Genomic DNA, 15,152 nt, shown 5'->3' with positions numbered 1-15,152 from the left:
AGAGTACCATTTTGTACATACAACACTTCAGTGAGCCAATTGCTAGGGAGATTGGTTTACAGGCTTATTATAGAAGTTACAACCCACTGTTGGTTGATTACTTGATTCTTCTTGGCAAACTAATGGAAGAGTATTTTAATTAAGTATACTAGATTCAATTTCCTAAGCAGTGCATTTCAAGTTGTCATGTATTTTCAGCTATTTCATATTTTTAGGGCCAAAGCTGGACTGCATTGAAACAAGGTTATGGTCAGAAAAGGTGACTATATAAATATGGCATTCTTATTCGGCAGTCTGCTCCCTGTACCTACTCAATCAGATCTGTTTATTTAAGGACTATAAAACAAGCTTTTGTTTTTTTTAAATTACATTTAGCAGGATTGACTTTGCACTACTGTGTGGGGGAGAGCTGGATTTTGTGGAATCTAATCAGCTTCTGGTGCCAGGGTCTCTACTGCTGATGTCCAAGCTAGAATGAACATGACTTGATTTTCAAGGCTAGATTTCCATAATTTGGGTATATAATTTACATAAGCAAATTAGTCTAAGGGCTTGTTGGGATCGAGGGGCAGTGATCAATCCAGCAGGGGTCAATTTATCATGTCTAGTCTAGACGCAATAAATAGAGTGCTCTCCCGTCAACTCCGGTACTCCTCCAGAGCGAGAGGCGTAGGCGGATTCGATGGGGGCGTATCAGCTGTCGACTCACCGTATTATTCACGTAGCTGAAGTTGTGTAACTTAGATGAATTTCCCCTCCCAGTCTGGACCAGGCCTAACTTGTGAGCACTGCTAAGATAATTGTACATAAATTAGGTGTTGAGTTGCATGGGTAACGGGGGGGGCGGGGGACAGCACACACAGATGGGCTGGTGTAGAAGGGGAATAGAGGCAGGCCTAGTGAAGTAAGTCCCTGTTCTAAGACCATGTGCTTGGGTTTGGAATGTCTTTTGGGGTAGGTGCAGGGAATTTGAGCCCAGAGGAACAATCCGGTACCCGTATTCCTTGCTTTTGCTTCACTCTTCTACTTAAGTCCTAATACACTGCAGTCTTTTAAATGTATAGGGGGCAGTATGACTCAGCCTTTACTTTCATCATTAGTTAACGCTCCCTTTTGAAGTAATCCTATGTAACTTTTTATTCCCTTAGGAGTCTCAACAGTCCACTTTTGGCACTGGAGAGCAGAGTGAGTATTTAAAGTAGTTTAATATATTTTAAAAAATATTTATATAAAATGTTTTCATGTTACGACTAATGTCCCAAATGCCCTTTGGGCTTCTTGGCTTTTTTTAAATCTAAATTTTCCAGAGAGGTGTCTCAGGTTAAACCCCCAAGTTAGCATTTCCATATTTTCTTCCAGTCTTACACTATAAAACAGATAATTGGCTTTCTTTTACAAGTCCTGTTATATGATCTGAAAGGTAATGATTAAACTGTATTGTGGTTGCTGGCATCTAAAGGAAATACCTAGCTGTACCCAGTCATATTACTGTAATCCTCTGAAAGATGCTTTCTCTTTAGAGGTAATTGAAAATCATAGTGATAATTGTATGTGAAAACTCAAACCCCAGTTTCTGAAAGTCTGATATCCAGCAGACAAATTAATATGTGTAGTAGAATAAAGCATAAGGTTTTTTATATAGCTGGGGACAATAGCCACACTGTAGCTTCCCCTTGTTATGGCACTCCATGCTCACCTTATTGGGCATAATTCAAAACCGAAAATATAGTAATGTCAGGAGCTCTAGGGTATGATTATGCATATGCTCACTCTCCGCTACTACCAGAGCACTTTTCAGAATTTGAACAAAAGCAACAAAGCTCTCGTTGAAATATGTCTTTCCTTTTCCATGAGAATTACTCAAATGGATTATTTACAGGTAGTGCGTTTAGTGTGACTGAAACACAGCCCATACTCCTACACTTCCATCAAGCTTTACCCTTCATACCCCGAATAATTAATCAGATTAAGTAGTAAAAGCAGAGAGTGGCTTATTCTTGTATATTGACAAGCTGCTTACTCTGAACACACAATAAAGAGAGGAATTAAGGAAATAAATTCAAACACTTAATTAGAAAACCCATTGCTATGGTATATTGGCCTATCTATAAATGCTTCATATAGAAATACACTGTAAAATGGAGAGAAGCCAGCCTAATGAGAGGCTAGGAGTGATTCTCAACTCCTAAAAATTTCACTGAAAACCAAATTATGACCACTTCAGTTCTGACTCATGTTGTGGTGCCCTGGACAGCCTGCCAGAAGTCAGGAATTTAAAGTGACCTACCTTGATTGGTCAGAATGGTGGGAACTGGAGAGCTGAGTAGGGATGATGCACAAGCTAATGTTAACATGATGTATCGGCTGAGTAACTGCATGTCTCTGCATACAGAAAGCACTACAGTTTTCCCAGATAGTATCTTTAACTGAGAGAGAAGGAAAACAAATTGTTCTTTCACAGCATTCAAAATAAATGAAACTTACTGCTGTCTTAAAAAAAAAAAATCACTTAAAATCTGGTCCAGTTTTGTATATTCAGGGTATGTGTACACAGCAAAGAAAAACCCATGTCTGGGCCATGCCTGCTGACTTGGGCTTGTGGGGTGTGGGCTGCAGAGCTGTTTTGTTGCTGTGTAGACTTCCAGGCTCAGGCTGGAGCCCAAGCTCTTGCAGGGTGGGAAACAGCCCTGCAGGCCCAAGTTGACTGAACGGGCCAGCTGCGGGTTTTTCTTTGTTGTGTAGACATACCCTCACTGTTCTTGTTCATGCAGTTTTCTGCTGTGCTAGCCTTTCACCTCTGGATCTTCTAGTTCAAATCTAGGTAAGAGGATATTAATGAAATAATTCTATTAGTCCCAGTCTAATTCATGTATAACTACACCAAGCAAGTAGAACCGTTCAGCGTGATTGGCTCTGCTTAAGAGAACTGTAAAGCAGGCATAGAAAGGGTATATTGCATGTCAGGGTTGAGGTGCATTGATGGAACTCTGTGGGAAGTTTGCATAACATCTGCTTGCATCGTATCTGGCTTACACCAGTTGTGTTAGTACCTCCATTCCTCAAGCGCTAAATTCACTCAACCCTTCTTGCCTTCAGATTAATCTAGGATTTTTATTTCTTTTAACTTTGAAGTGTCTTATTTTGCTGCTCATTTTTAAGGAGTGTACTTCTCTATTTTTTTTCCAGAAAGATTCAATCCCTCATCAAAAACGTCCAATGGTCATCAATCGAAATCGTAAGTTACTCTTATGAAAGGATTAGAACATCCTCTTCAGTGTTTTCCAAACTACTATTTCTGAAGTGTTTTTGAAGGATTTTGGCCCATTAAGATGAAAATAGCCATTTCTCCACACTTTAACACGGATATAACAGTTCTTCTTCAAGTGCTTGCTAATGTCCATTCCATATTAGGTGAAGAAGCTAAAGTTCCACATGGTCTTCTGTTATCCCCTCCCTGGATCTGGGAGACTGGTGTGCCACCTTCAACTTGAAGGATGCAGTCTTTCAAGGACACAGACGCTTCCTCCGGTTTATCACCACTACCAGTTTGAGGTCCTCCCATTTGGCCTGGCGACAGCACCGAGCGTGTTTACCAAGTGCACGTCCGTGGTAGTGTCTGTCTTCAGGCGCCAGATCTATCTGGACCTCGATGACTCGCTCCTCAAGGGCAGTTCTGGGTCTCAAGTCCAAAGGGATGTCATGGTGCTTCAAGCCACGTGCTGCTCTCTGGGCCTTCTGATAAATGACAAAAAGTTGATGTTTGTGCCAATGCAGAGGATAGTTCATTGGAGCGGTCCTCGACTTGACCTACACCAGGGCATTCCTGCTGTGGGACAGGGTTCCACATGCTGACGAACCTCATCACGAGTTCCCTCTGACTACAGCCAGGGTCTGTCTGTACCTGCTGGACCACAAGGCAGTGTGCACTTACGTGGTCCGCTATGCCTGGCCCCTGCAACAATGGCTGGGGACAGTCTATTTCCAGTCCCGAGACCCCCTGGAAAAGATGGTTACGATTCCCCAGGCGATACTTCCTTCGCTGCGATGGTGGACCGACCACAGGACAGTCCTGGAAGGGGTTCCGTTTGACACCCCCCCTTACTCCATCGAGTTGGTGTTGGATGCCTCAGACCTTGGCTGGGGTGTGTATCTCTGCGACCTCCAGGCACGGGATGTGGTCCCCAGAGGAGGTGAAGTTGCACAGAAAGATCAGAGTTCCAAGCAGTCCGGCTGGCGTACGGAGTCTTCCTGCCCCACCTGTCAGGCAAAGCATACGAGTCCTGATGGACAATACAGCCTCAATGTTCTACATCAACAGGCAGGGGGGAGCATGCTCGTTGGCTCTCTGTCAAGAGGCACTCCATCGATGGGAATTCTACATCAGCCACAAGATCCACCTGGAAGCTTGTCACCTTCCCAGCATCAAGAATACACTGGCGGGCCACCTCAGCAGGGACTTCTCTCACCACGAGTGGTCACTCCATCTAGAGGTGTAGCCTGTATGATCTTCCAAAGGTGGGAAACTCTCCAGGTGGACCTGTTCGCAACCAGACAGAACAGGAAGTTCCACCAGTTTTGTTCTCGGCAAGGTCTGAGCAAAGGCTCCCTCTCTGCCTTTCTCCTGTTGTGGTCAGGGAGCCTGTTGTACACATACTCTCCGATTCCACTCATCAGCAAGGTCCTGGCAAAGATCAAGAGACAACGCGCAAGTTGTTGTGATTGCTGTGGCGTGGCCTTGCCAGCATTGGTTCAGAACGTTTATGAGCCTGACAGCAGGCCTTCCCTGGCCCCTGCCCAACCAACCGGATCTGCTGTCACAGGATCATGGTTGGCTCCCACACCCCCAACCTTGAGTCTGTCCATCTCTCAGCGTGGATGCTGTGTGGCTGAACCTGGAGGAGCGGACCTGTTTGGAAGGAGTCCAACAGGTCCTCCTGGAAAGTAGGAAGCTCTCAACTAGACTGACTGACTTGCTAAGTGGATGAGGTTTTCCCACTGGGCATCCTTCCTTTGCGTTCCTCCATACAGGCTGACCTGGACTACCTGCTCCATTTGAGGAACCAGGGCCTGGTGCACTCTTCCATTAGAGTGCATCTTGCAGTCATCTCTGTCTGTCCTTGAATCGGGGGGTGAAAAGCAGTGTTTTCCCATGACATGGTCAGATTCTCGAGAGGGCTCGAGAGACTCTTCCCTCAGGTATGGGCTCCTGTCCCTCAGTCGGATCTTAACTTGGTCCTCTCTAGGCTCACTGGCCCACCCTTTGATCTGCTGGGTTCTTGCTCCTTTTCCCACCTGTCATGGAAGGTCGTGTTCCTGGTGGTGGTGATGTCCGCGAGACAGGTCTCTGAAATTAAAGCCTTGACCGTGTGTGGTGGTTCTGAGGTCTTCTACAAAGACAAGGTTCAGTTGTGGCCCTACCCGGCCTTCCTGCTGAAGGTGGTATAAACCTTCCATATGAACCAGGACGACATCCTCCTGGTGTTCTGTCCCAAACCACACAGGACCAGTGAAGAGAAGTGTCTTCACATGCTGGATGTCCAAAGGGCCTTGGCTTTTTACTTAGAACGTGTCAAGCCTTTCCATAAATCAACTCAGCTCTTCATCACTATGGCAGACAGGATGAAAGACCTTCCGGTGTCCTTGCAGAGGATTTCCAATTGGATCACCTCGTGCATAAGGACCTGTTATGACCTTGGGGGGGGGGGGTTCCACCACCGATTGTTAGAGCCCGCTTGACGAGAGCGCAGGCATTTTTGGTGGCTTTCCTGACGCACGTCCCTATCCAAGACCTCTGTAGATCTGCAATGTGGTCCTCTGTTCACACGTTCACGGCTCATTATGCCATCATGGAACAGGCCAGGGACGACACTGGGTTCGGCAGAGCTGTGTTGCAATCTACACGTCCGTGAACTCCGACCCGCCTCTGGTGGTACTGCTTTAGAGTCACCTAATATGGAATGGACATGAACAAGCACTCGAAGAAGAGAAGACCCGTTACCTTTTCCGTAACTGGTGTTCTTTGAGATGTGTTGCTCATGTCCATTTCACAACCTGCCCTCCTTCCCCACTGTTGGAGTTTCTGGCAAGAAGGAACTGAGGGTGGGGGAACCGGTGGTGCCCCTTATACCGTGCTATGTGGGCACCACTCCAGAGGGTGCCAGAGCTGGTATCCGTAGGGGACCGGCAAGGGAAAAATTTCAAGTACCGGTGCATGTGGTGAGCACACGCACCTAATATGGAATGGACATGAGCAACACATGTCGAAGAGCACCAGTTATAGAAAAGGTAACTGTCTTTTCTTATGTAGAATCTTAATTCTTGTTGATTACCAGAAAATGGCTACCAAGCCCATGTGAAAAGGACACTTTCCAAGATGGTAGACATAAAATTTGAGACTAACTGCTGCTTCACAAGGGCACATGTGTGAACGTTGCTTTTTCCCGCTTTCCTTTTTTGTTGTTGTATGCTAGCAGGATACTTATATAATATTTCTATTCTTGGGGTTGCTTGATGTTTCAGTACTTCGACAAGAATGAGGAGGGCAGGTAGGGTAGAGGGACCTTTTAAAATAAATGTTCATGGTTACAGAGAAATCCAGTTACCTGGGTTGTAAAGTTATGATCTACTTTCAGCTGCTGACAGTTACAAAAATGGTTTGGGGAGCTCTGATGTTCTGTAGTCAGAGGATACAGTGTGGAATATGCTTAAAGAAGCTTAAATTGGGGGCCCTTTCTTCTGCTTGAATACCAAACATTTATCATACAGATGTTGATACAAATGTGGTAAACTACATCACCGTACATACATACCGAACATTACACTTCATCTGTCTGCTACACAACCATAAAAAAAAAATCAGTGTAAACTAGAAGCTTTTTGATTAGTGGTTTTTTTTTCTTAAATTTTTGGTGACTTTATTCTTTATAATGAGTAAGTTGGGTGAAAATTTGACACCTGGTGCTCAAAGGTTAATTGTTTCTAGAAAATGCAAATATGTACACCAAAGTAAGTTAAGTGGCTGTCTGTATGTTACTCTTGGGGGCATTCTGTGCCAAAGAATTAAAAATTCTGTGCACAATATTTTAAAATTTTGCAAAATTCTGAAAATTATATTTGTCAAAATAACACTAAATAATCACTCCAGTTTCATTTATTTTGGTAATTTATTTCAAAATACCCTGTCAGCAAGTATGCCTGTAACAATACTCTCTCTCTCTCTCTCTCTCTCTCTCTCTCTCTTCCCCCCCCCCCCCCCCCGGAGTAGAGTTAAAGAAATCCCTATGACAACCCAGTTCCTGTTTCTCTGACCCCTTCCTCTCTGAACCAAGCCACAGGGGCCCCCCAGCCAATACATATGAATCCCCTGTTCCCCCAGAGCCAGATAGCTGCACGCCCTCTTTTACGCACCCCCACTCCTCCCCCCAGCCTAGGGATCCAGAGGGGAAAAACAGCCTGATGCTCGGTCCCAGGTTTCCACAGTTTCCTGCGCACTGCCCTCTCCTTCCCTCAGGGCTAGCTGGGAACTGCAGCTGCCAGGAACCCTCTAGCTTCCAACTCCCCAGCAGTGTCTTCTGTGTGTGGGCTGGGCTCTGCTGGGTCCAGCAGCCCCTAGTGGCAGCTAGCAGCACTGCAGCCCATTTCTGTGGGGCAAAGGAAATTCTGCATGCACAACGTTACTTTCTGCGAAATTCTGTATTGCGCAGTGGTGGAGAATTCCTCCAGGAGTAATATATGTAATTAAAGTGCGTTTATGTCCAGAAACGTTAGGTTTTTAAAAAAAATTGTGGGGTTCTGTAGGATTCTATTACTGTGACAGCCATGTCAAATTTGATCAGTTTACAAATATGCCTTTATCTACCAGTCCTGCAAAGCTGAGCTCTTAGAGTTGACCTGGACTTGTTGCTTATGCATTCTCTCCAATAAATAACATTCTGCAAAACAAGTTTTGCCCTCAGTTATACCAGTTCAGTTTCAAAGTCTTCAATCAGCAGTTGTTTTACTGTGTAAGCAGAAATAGAACCCAGTTCTTTCTCCCTTGCCTGTCCAGGCTTCACAGTGCTAACAGGAGTAGAAAAGCAGTAACTCTCTACCCCTCTGAAAAACCTGCTGTTGTCTCTGTGACTAGATATGACTTCGAACACAGCCTCTTTACACAGTTGCTTTTAAAAAAGATGCTTACCCGCATTAAGTGTAAGAGATAATAACAGAAGGATTACACCCTTAATTTTTCCTTTGCTCTTTTGTCATAGTAGTATTTCAACAATGCTATACTTATGGTTGGGGCTGGTATTTTTGGTGGATGTAAAAATTACCTGTGGGGGAATTGGAGCAATTTCTGCAACTGGGGACTCTGAGGAGATCTGTGGACAATTGCTGGAAACCCCCATTAGATTCAGGTGTGGGTGAGAGCTTGAGAGTTTATTGCAATGAATTTATACTGCCTTAAATAAAATGATAGGGCAAGATTGCACTTTGTGTAGTCAGTAAACTTGTTCCTTTAGGGAGACAAACATTAAATGACCTTTTTTGGGGGAAAAGATATGTTGGGGAGTAGACCCAAGATGTTAGGAATTTCATTAAAACAGCCATACTGCGAAAGTACCTGCATGGGAAACTTATTTTTTAACTTTCTCATTTTCTTCCTCCAGATGTGAATCAAACCAAACAGAGTAAGATACTGTTTTTATATACACTAAAGCCTTTAATAGCAAAAATAAAACAAAAGATGATAAAAACCCTAATGAATGTATTCTCAAAAAGAAAAGAAGTACTTGTGGCACCTTAGAGACTAACAAATTTATTTGAGCATGAGCTTTCGTGAGCTACAGCTCACTTCATCGGATGCATCTGATGAAGTAGGATGCATCTTATGCTCAAATTTGTTAGTCTCTAAGGTGCCACAAATACTCCTTTTCTTTTTGCGAATACAGACTTAACACGGCTGCTACTCTGAAACCTAATTAATGTATGTCTTTCCAGTATTCAGACATTATGCTAGGATTGTGAAATAGATTTAAATATGTATATTGAAACAGCTTTTGTGACAGCAGTGAAATAAAATGTCAGAATTCTAAGTGTCACTCTCTAGCCTCCTTAATTCTATTTAAACAATACTCTTAATCATTTGCATGCAAGAAGGAAATCGTATAAGTGGTCACTTCTCCTTTCACACTAAAACGTGACACGCAATATTTTTGTATAAAGGATTCTTATACTTAAGCATTGAACATTTTAGTATTGAGTTCTGTGTGCTCCCACATGCAATGAACTCTGTAAACAAAGGAAAATTCCTAGTAACATTTTAGATCAGTTTATAGCCTAACACCACTTTGGAATTAATTTCTAGAGTATATGAAAAATTTATTCCTCTTTCTTTCATTCAGTATGTTGAAAGATGACTTAAAACTCAGCAGCAGTGAAGACAGTGATGGTGAACAGGTATGTACCATAAGTATTAAAGTTTTAGAAAAGTTCAGCAGACACAACTGAAGTGTTCAATACTAAGTTTCTTTTTTAAAAACCTGCAGTGCTTGGCTGGTTGTAAATTGAACACTTGTCAGTAAGCATTAATTAAAAAGCAAGATTTTTCAAAGTAACTGTGTAGCAATACAGTAGAACTACTTTTTGGAATATATAATCACTGTTTGTTTGAGTCCTTGCTTCCAGTTTTGCCTTTAGACTTCCAAATCTCACTGTGTAGCAATTTCATATTGCCTTTTCACCAACATAAAATGGAACAGAATGTACTCAAGAAGTATAAACTCTTAGTGACAAGGAGACATTTTCAGGATTGATTTTTTTCCCCTCACATGTGGTGGCCTGCCATTTAAGGACATAGCACATCTTCAAAATAATACGTGGCATAAATTTTTCCACACACCAGTAACTTCAGGATTGGGATTGGTTGTCTAATGTATGTGAACACTCCCACCAAATTTCCTTTTTCTGTTACTACTTCTACAGTAGCATCTTCACTCTAGTTGGGAAACTGGATTCTCCCTTAGTGGATATTAACTCTCTGTAATACAAATTGTCCTATCTTTGGCACTGATCTTATATAATTTTAAAAATAGCCCTTTCAGGAACTTAGATGGCATGGTTGTCTGCACTGCCATTTAGTATCCCAGGGTCATTTTCTGTTTTAGTTTCCAATCCCAGTCTTGTTTTTTTTTTTTTTTAAATCAGGATAATGCTGTTGAGGGATTTTGCACAATCGCTAGGAGCACGGAAATAGGGCCTTTCGTTGCTTAACATCAACCACTTTGGGCTATTGAGGAATAACCCTGATAGACCCAAGTTGTGACCAGTCGTCACACACAAAGATGAATAACACAGGGCAATGAGTAGGGAGGAATTGGAACTCTTAAAACCATAGTAGGCTGTATAGGACTCTGGGGAGATAATAGTTCATTGACTTTGCTACTTGTTTGCTGTGTGAACTTGGCCAAATAATTTAATCTGTCTGTTTCCCTCTCTGAGGATAATATGCAATTTTGTAAACTACTCCAGTGTGTTCAGATGAGAGGTGCTATATGTGCTAAGTGTGTGTGGTGTTGGTGATGAGGAAGGAGCATTAGAGCTCTATTTTTGTTTTCGTCTCCATGCAGTACACAATACATAATGTAATTTATGGAAGCTTCTTCCTCACCCTGGTTTTATTATTATTTTTTTTTAATTACAGGATTCTGATAAGATAGTGCCAAGGAGTACACCTGGAAGGTAAGCATTTATAGTTGATTTTTAGCAGTTCACAGCAAATGACATAACGACACTTGAGCAGATGAGTTTTCCTAATTTGATCTGACTGCTCTAAAAATCCATGTCTGACACTGTAGACATCTGGCTTGTGCTAACCCAAGAAGTGATTAGAACTTGATAATTGGTTAAACAGCTTTTCTCCTCCAACATGTAGATACTTAACAGCTTGAAAAATAAAGCCACAATTGTTTAGATAAGTAATTTTCCAGTCTATTTGCTGTACTCAATTATGTAGAATTTTCTGCTGGATAATTAAGACGTCAAAACCTTAATTTTTCTGTTGCAAAAAAGAATTATGTGAAACTTGCGTGTATTACATAGTCTTGATTATTTTACTTTTTTGTCTTTCCCCAGTAATTCTGAACCTTCACAGCATAATAGTGAAGGAGCAGATAATTCCAGGGATGACTCAAGCAGCCATAGTGGATCTGAAAGCAGTTCTGGATCTGACTCTGAAAGTGAAAGTAGTTCCAGTGACAGTGAGGCTAATGAGCCATCCCAGAGTGCATCTCCAGAGGTAGGCTTTGATATCTGGTTTGAGTTATAATCCATCTACAATAATCTTCGCATCAATCTTGACTGTTAAGAACAGAGCGATAGTTTGAGAAGATGCTAAATAAAGCATAAAATAGACAAACCTTTTTGAATGATTTTCAGCAGCAGTTTATCAGATTCTTTAAATGAACTGTTTAAAAAAACAAACACATTTAGCACTTGGCTTTGACATGTACTTCGTGCCACTTGGCTCTGAAAGCTTGGGAGTCAGACATGCTTATACAGTAATACTACAACAATGAAAAAAGTAGCTTAAAGCATGTTATGCACTAACTTCCATTTAGTCATTGATGTAACTGTGATATGGCACAACGTTTTGGGTCACACCATGATGCTGTGCTTGGGCCAAAAGCATCCGCTGTAGCGCCTCTCATCCTCTGCCAGCAATTATTTGTCAAGGCTCTGTGAAGGCATAAGATGTGTGGCTTCCACACTGTATTCCAACACATCATACTTTGTTCATTAGCACAGTCTGCTTTCTGCATAGCTGTTACCTTGGTGTACAACACAATATTGAAGCCTTTGGAGTGAAATGGGGCAAGAAAATATATAGTGTTTAATACTCCTCCCTCTTTTTTTAGCCTGAGCCACCCCCAACAAACAAATGGCAACTAGACAACTGGTTGAACAAAGTGAATCCGCATAAAGTGTCACCAGCTTCTTCTGTGGAAAGTAATATCCCATCTTCACAAGGCTACAAAAAAGATGGCCGAGATCAGAGCTCCGGGAATGGGTATACGGATCAAAGTGTGTCTAAGGAATCCATTTCCTCCACTCCTGTGCGAGATTCCAAAACCACCCAAAAAGGATCGGAGAGCAGTCGTGGCAGGCAGAAGTCACCTGCACAGAGTGATAGCACAATACAGAGGAGGACTGTTGGTAAAAAGCAGCCCAAGAAGGCAGAGAAGGCAGCTATTGAAGAGCCCAGAGGAGGGCTTAAAATAGAAAGCGAAACCCCAGTAGACATGGTAACAAATATGCCCTCAAACAGGCATAAGGCAGCCACAAAGGGCTCTAGAAAACCCAACATAAAGAAGGAGCCCAAATCTTCTCCTCGGCCTACAGCAGAGAAAAAGAAATATAAGGCTTCAAGCAAACCTTCCCAGAAATCCAGGGAATTCATAGAAACAGATACCTCATCCTCTGATTCTGATGAAAACGAGAGCCTGCCTCCTTCATCACAAACTCCCAAATACTCTGAGAGCAATAGGACTCCTGTTAAATCTTCCATGGAGGAGGATGACAGCTTTTTTCGGCAAAGAATGTTCTCTCCTATGGAAGAGAAGGAACTTCTTTCACCACTCAGTGATCCAGATGAACGATACCCACTTATTGTGAAGATCGACCTGAGCCTCTTATCAAGAATACCAGGGAAGCCTTACAAGGACACAGACCCACCCAAAGTGGAGAAGAAAAATGTACCAGAGAAGCATACAAGAGAGTCCCAAAAACCAGTCTCAGACAAAAATTCCACCAAGGGCAAAAGGAAGCATAAGGTAAGTGATCAATTGAAAACTTATCTAGTCTCCATCTCTTGATGGCTAACTACTGAGGCGAGATGGATAGCTCAGTGGCAAGGGAATCTGTCTGGCTTCTGGGTTCCTGGGACTTTCAGGGTGGGTGGGGGAGAACTGGAGTTTGTGTGAGAGCTGGTTGGCATTGTAACTCTCATTGCTCACAATGAAATTTATGCTGGGAAATTCAGACTCTTGTGGAATTGTTGGGTAAGTAGCCTTTTCTTATTGCCACCAGCACTGGCACTAATGTTTCAATCATCCGATTGTCAAAAACTCTGTTATGCTGACCTTTGCCTGGTAATGTTTTCAATTATTAGGAAAATGCAGGGATCCTTGATAGGAGAGTGGACTGAATGATTTATTGGGTTTTCATCCATGTGTGATTCCTGCAATTCTGTGAAATCATCCATGGCCTTGGGGACTGAGAAGCCCTGATTTGGAGCCATAAGGGAATGTCTACACTGCAGTTAAACACAGCAAGCTGGCCTTTGTCAGCTGATTCAGGCTCACAGGGATCAAGCTATGGGGCTGTTTAACTGTGGTGTAGACGTTCAGGCTCAGGTTGGAGCCTTGGCTCTGTTACCCTCCCTCCTCTCAGAATCCCAGAGGGCGTCTTTGCCTCCTCTCTCCCCCCCACCCCCACCCCACCCACTTTCAGGGCACTTCCACTACTCCTGTCCGGAGCCATAACATCCACGCTTCTGTTTTTAGCGTGCTAGTTCGAGTTGAGCTAGCACAAGTCTTTCTGCCCAGGCTGGGAAGTTCACTCCCATTTACAGTGTAGACATATTCTTAACTGCTCCTGGCCTAGGCCCTGTTGAGGGAATGTGCCTGCTCCTACCTCTCTTCCAGGTGTGTGTCAGCTTCAGGACATGCTGACCATTTACACCCCCTTTCTGCCAGGGGCATCTTTTAACAATTCAATGTCTCTTGATATTTAGCATATACCAACAATAGCCCCATTATTCTCTCAACTGCTCCGAAGGCATGTACATGCAGTTTTCTGTCTTACCTCTGGTCTGACTCAGCTCTTTGACTTCAAGTGGGCAGCAGTAGAAAGTAGAATAAGGAAACAAAGTCAAACATAATGTAAGAATAATGTAGATATCTCCCAATTCATCACAATATCAAAGGTGGCATAAAGGCTGCTGCAAGCTCCCTTCCAAACAGTTGCCTTCGACTGTGCCAGCTTCCCTGCTGAGCAACCAAGAAATGATCTCCAGCCACTCCTGGAGTGAGAAGCAGTATGGTCTGGTGAACTTGACATGAGACTGAAAACAAATGGATTCCTCCATTCTTATTCCAGCTCAAATTACCTCTTTGCCCTGCATCAAGCAATGAAACTAAGGTGGAAAGGATTCTTATCTGAAAAATGGGGATAATACCTACTTTACAAGGATGTTGTTCTTTGGTGTTTTTATAGCACTACTATACAAGTTCTAGCACTCACTTGAATGCACTCAGTCTCTAGTAGCTTCAAACCTAATGGCCCCCCTCTTATTTGGCCAGTTGTTCCTTGCAAAACAATATAACAAAAAAGGTGGCTGTTATGGACAGAAACCAGCATAAAGAGCTGTGCTCCTACATCAGGAACAGAAGGCTTTGGTGGGACCAATTAAACTTGGGCTGTATCCCAAATCTCACTAATTACCTCCAAGTCCTGAGACCATCCCTATGCCTAGTGGTGCAGTCACGGTGGACATGAGTATGTTTCTGAGGCAAGTGGGAGAGGCAAACTATTTTTCAGGCCTACCCCAAAATACTGAGGCAGGCTGTGTGAGAAATTCTGCAACAATCACTTCAGATATCCAACAGCTGATGAATGTCAGTTGCTTACATGTTTTGTTGATCTTTGGGTGCTGGGTTATAGCTGTTCCGTTGCCAAAGAGCATACTATTACTGGATTGCATTACAGTAAGATTTATTAATTGGACCCTATTCTTGAGCTTAGTTGTTCATTAGAATTATTATTTTATGCTTGTTTTTCTGCTTCTGCTGCTTATGTTAGATTTGAAGATTAATGAAAGTGTGTAGGTAGGTTAGAAATTCACTTTCAAAACCTTTTGATTTTACAGTCCACTATTTTATGAAGCATCAACTCTGTTATCAAAAGTAATACTGACAAATGTTTAATGAAGCTTTTTTAAAAAGTGCTTTTTTTAATCCCCTATAGTCTGACTAAAAACCAAATTAATTTCTTACTCTTATTGGGAGACCTTCATATATCAGAATAATGAGGTGTAGATTGTCTTAACCTAGTTTATTTCAGCCAGATTTTTTTTTGTTATATTTTAAGTAGTTCAGTAATTTCAGCAGCCACAT

The 15,152-nt window shown here is 42.6% G+C and overlaps 1 protein-coding gene across 7 annotated transcripts in view; it reads left to right on the top strand.

The window, feature by feature from the left end:
• The window catches only part of AFF4 (ALF transcription elongation factor 4), a 74,284-nt gene that overhangs the window by 41,006 nt on the left and 18,126 nt on the right, over positions 1 to 15,152 (top strand). For all 7 annotated transcript variants that reach the window (XM_073355682.1, XM_073355683.1, XM_073355680.1 and 4 more), the window contains 7 exons: positions 1,149 to 1,185; positions 3,187 to 3,235; positions 8,649 to 8,669; positions 9,384 to 9,438; positions 10,682 to 10,719; positions 11,113 to 11,275; positions 11,895 to 12,809. In XM_073355682.1, coding sequence (XP_073211783.1) covers positions 1,149 to 1,185; positions 3,187 to 3,235; positions 8,649 to 8,669; positions 9,384 to 9,438; positions 10,682 to 10,719; positions 11,113 to 11,275; positions 11,895 to 12,809 — 1,278 coding nt within the window. The remainder of the gene's footprint in view (positions 1 to 1,148; positions 1,186 to 3,186; positions 3,236 to 8,648; positions 8,670 to 9,383; positions 9,439 to 10,681; positions 10,720 to 11,112; positions 11,276 to 11,894; positions 12,810 to 15,152) is intronic.

This window comes from Lepidochelys kempii, chromosome 8 (assembly GCF_965140265.1).
Source record: "Lepidochelys kempii isolate rLepKem1 chromosome 8, rLepKem1.hap2, whole genome shotgun sequence".
Classification (NCBI taxonomy): domain Eukaryota; kingdom Metazoa; phylum Chordata; order Testudines; family Cheloniidae; genus Lepidochelys; species Lepidochelys kempii.
This window is presented reverse-complemented; position numbering and strand designations above follow the sequence as displayed.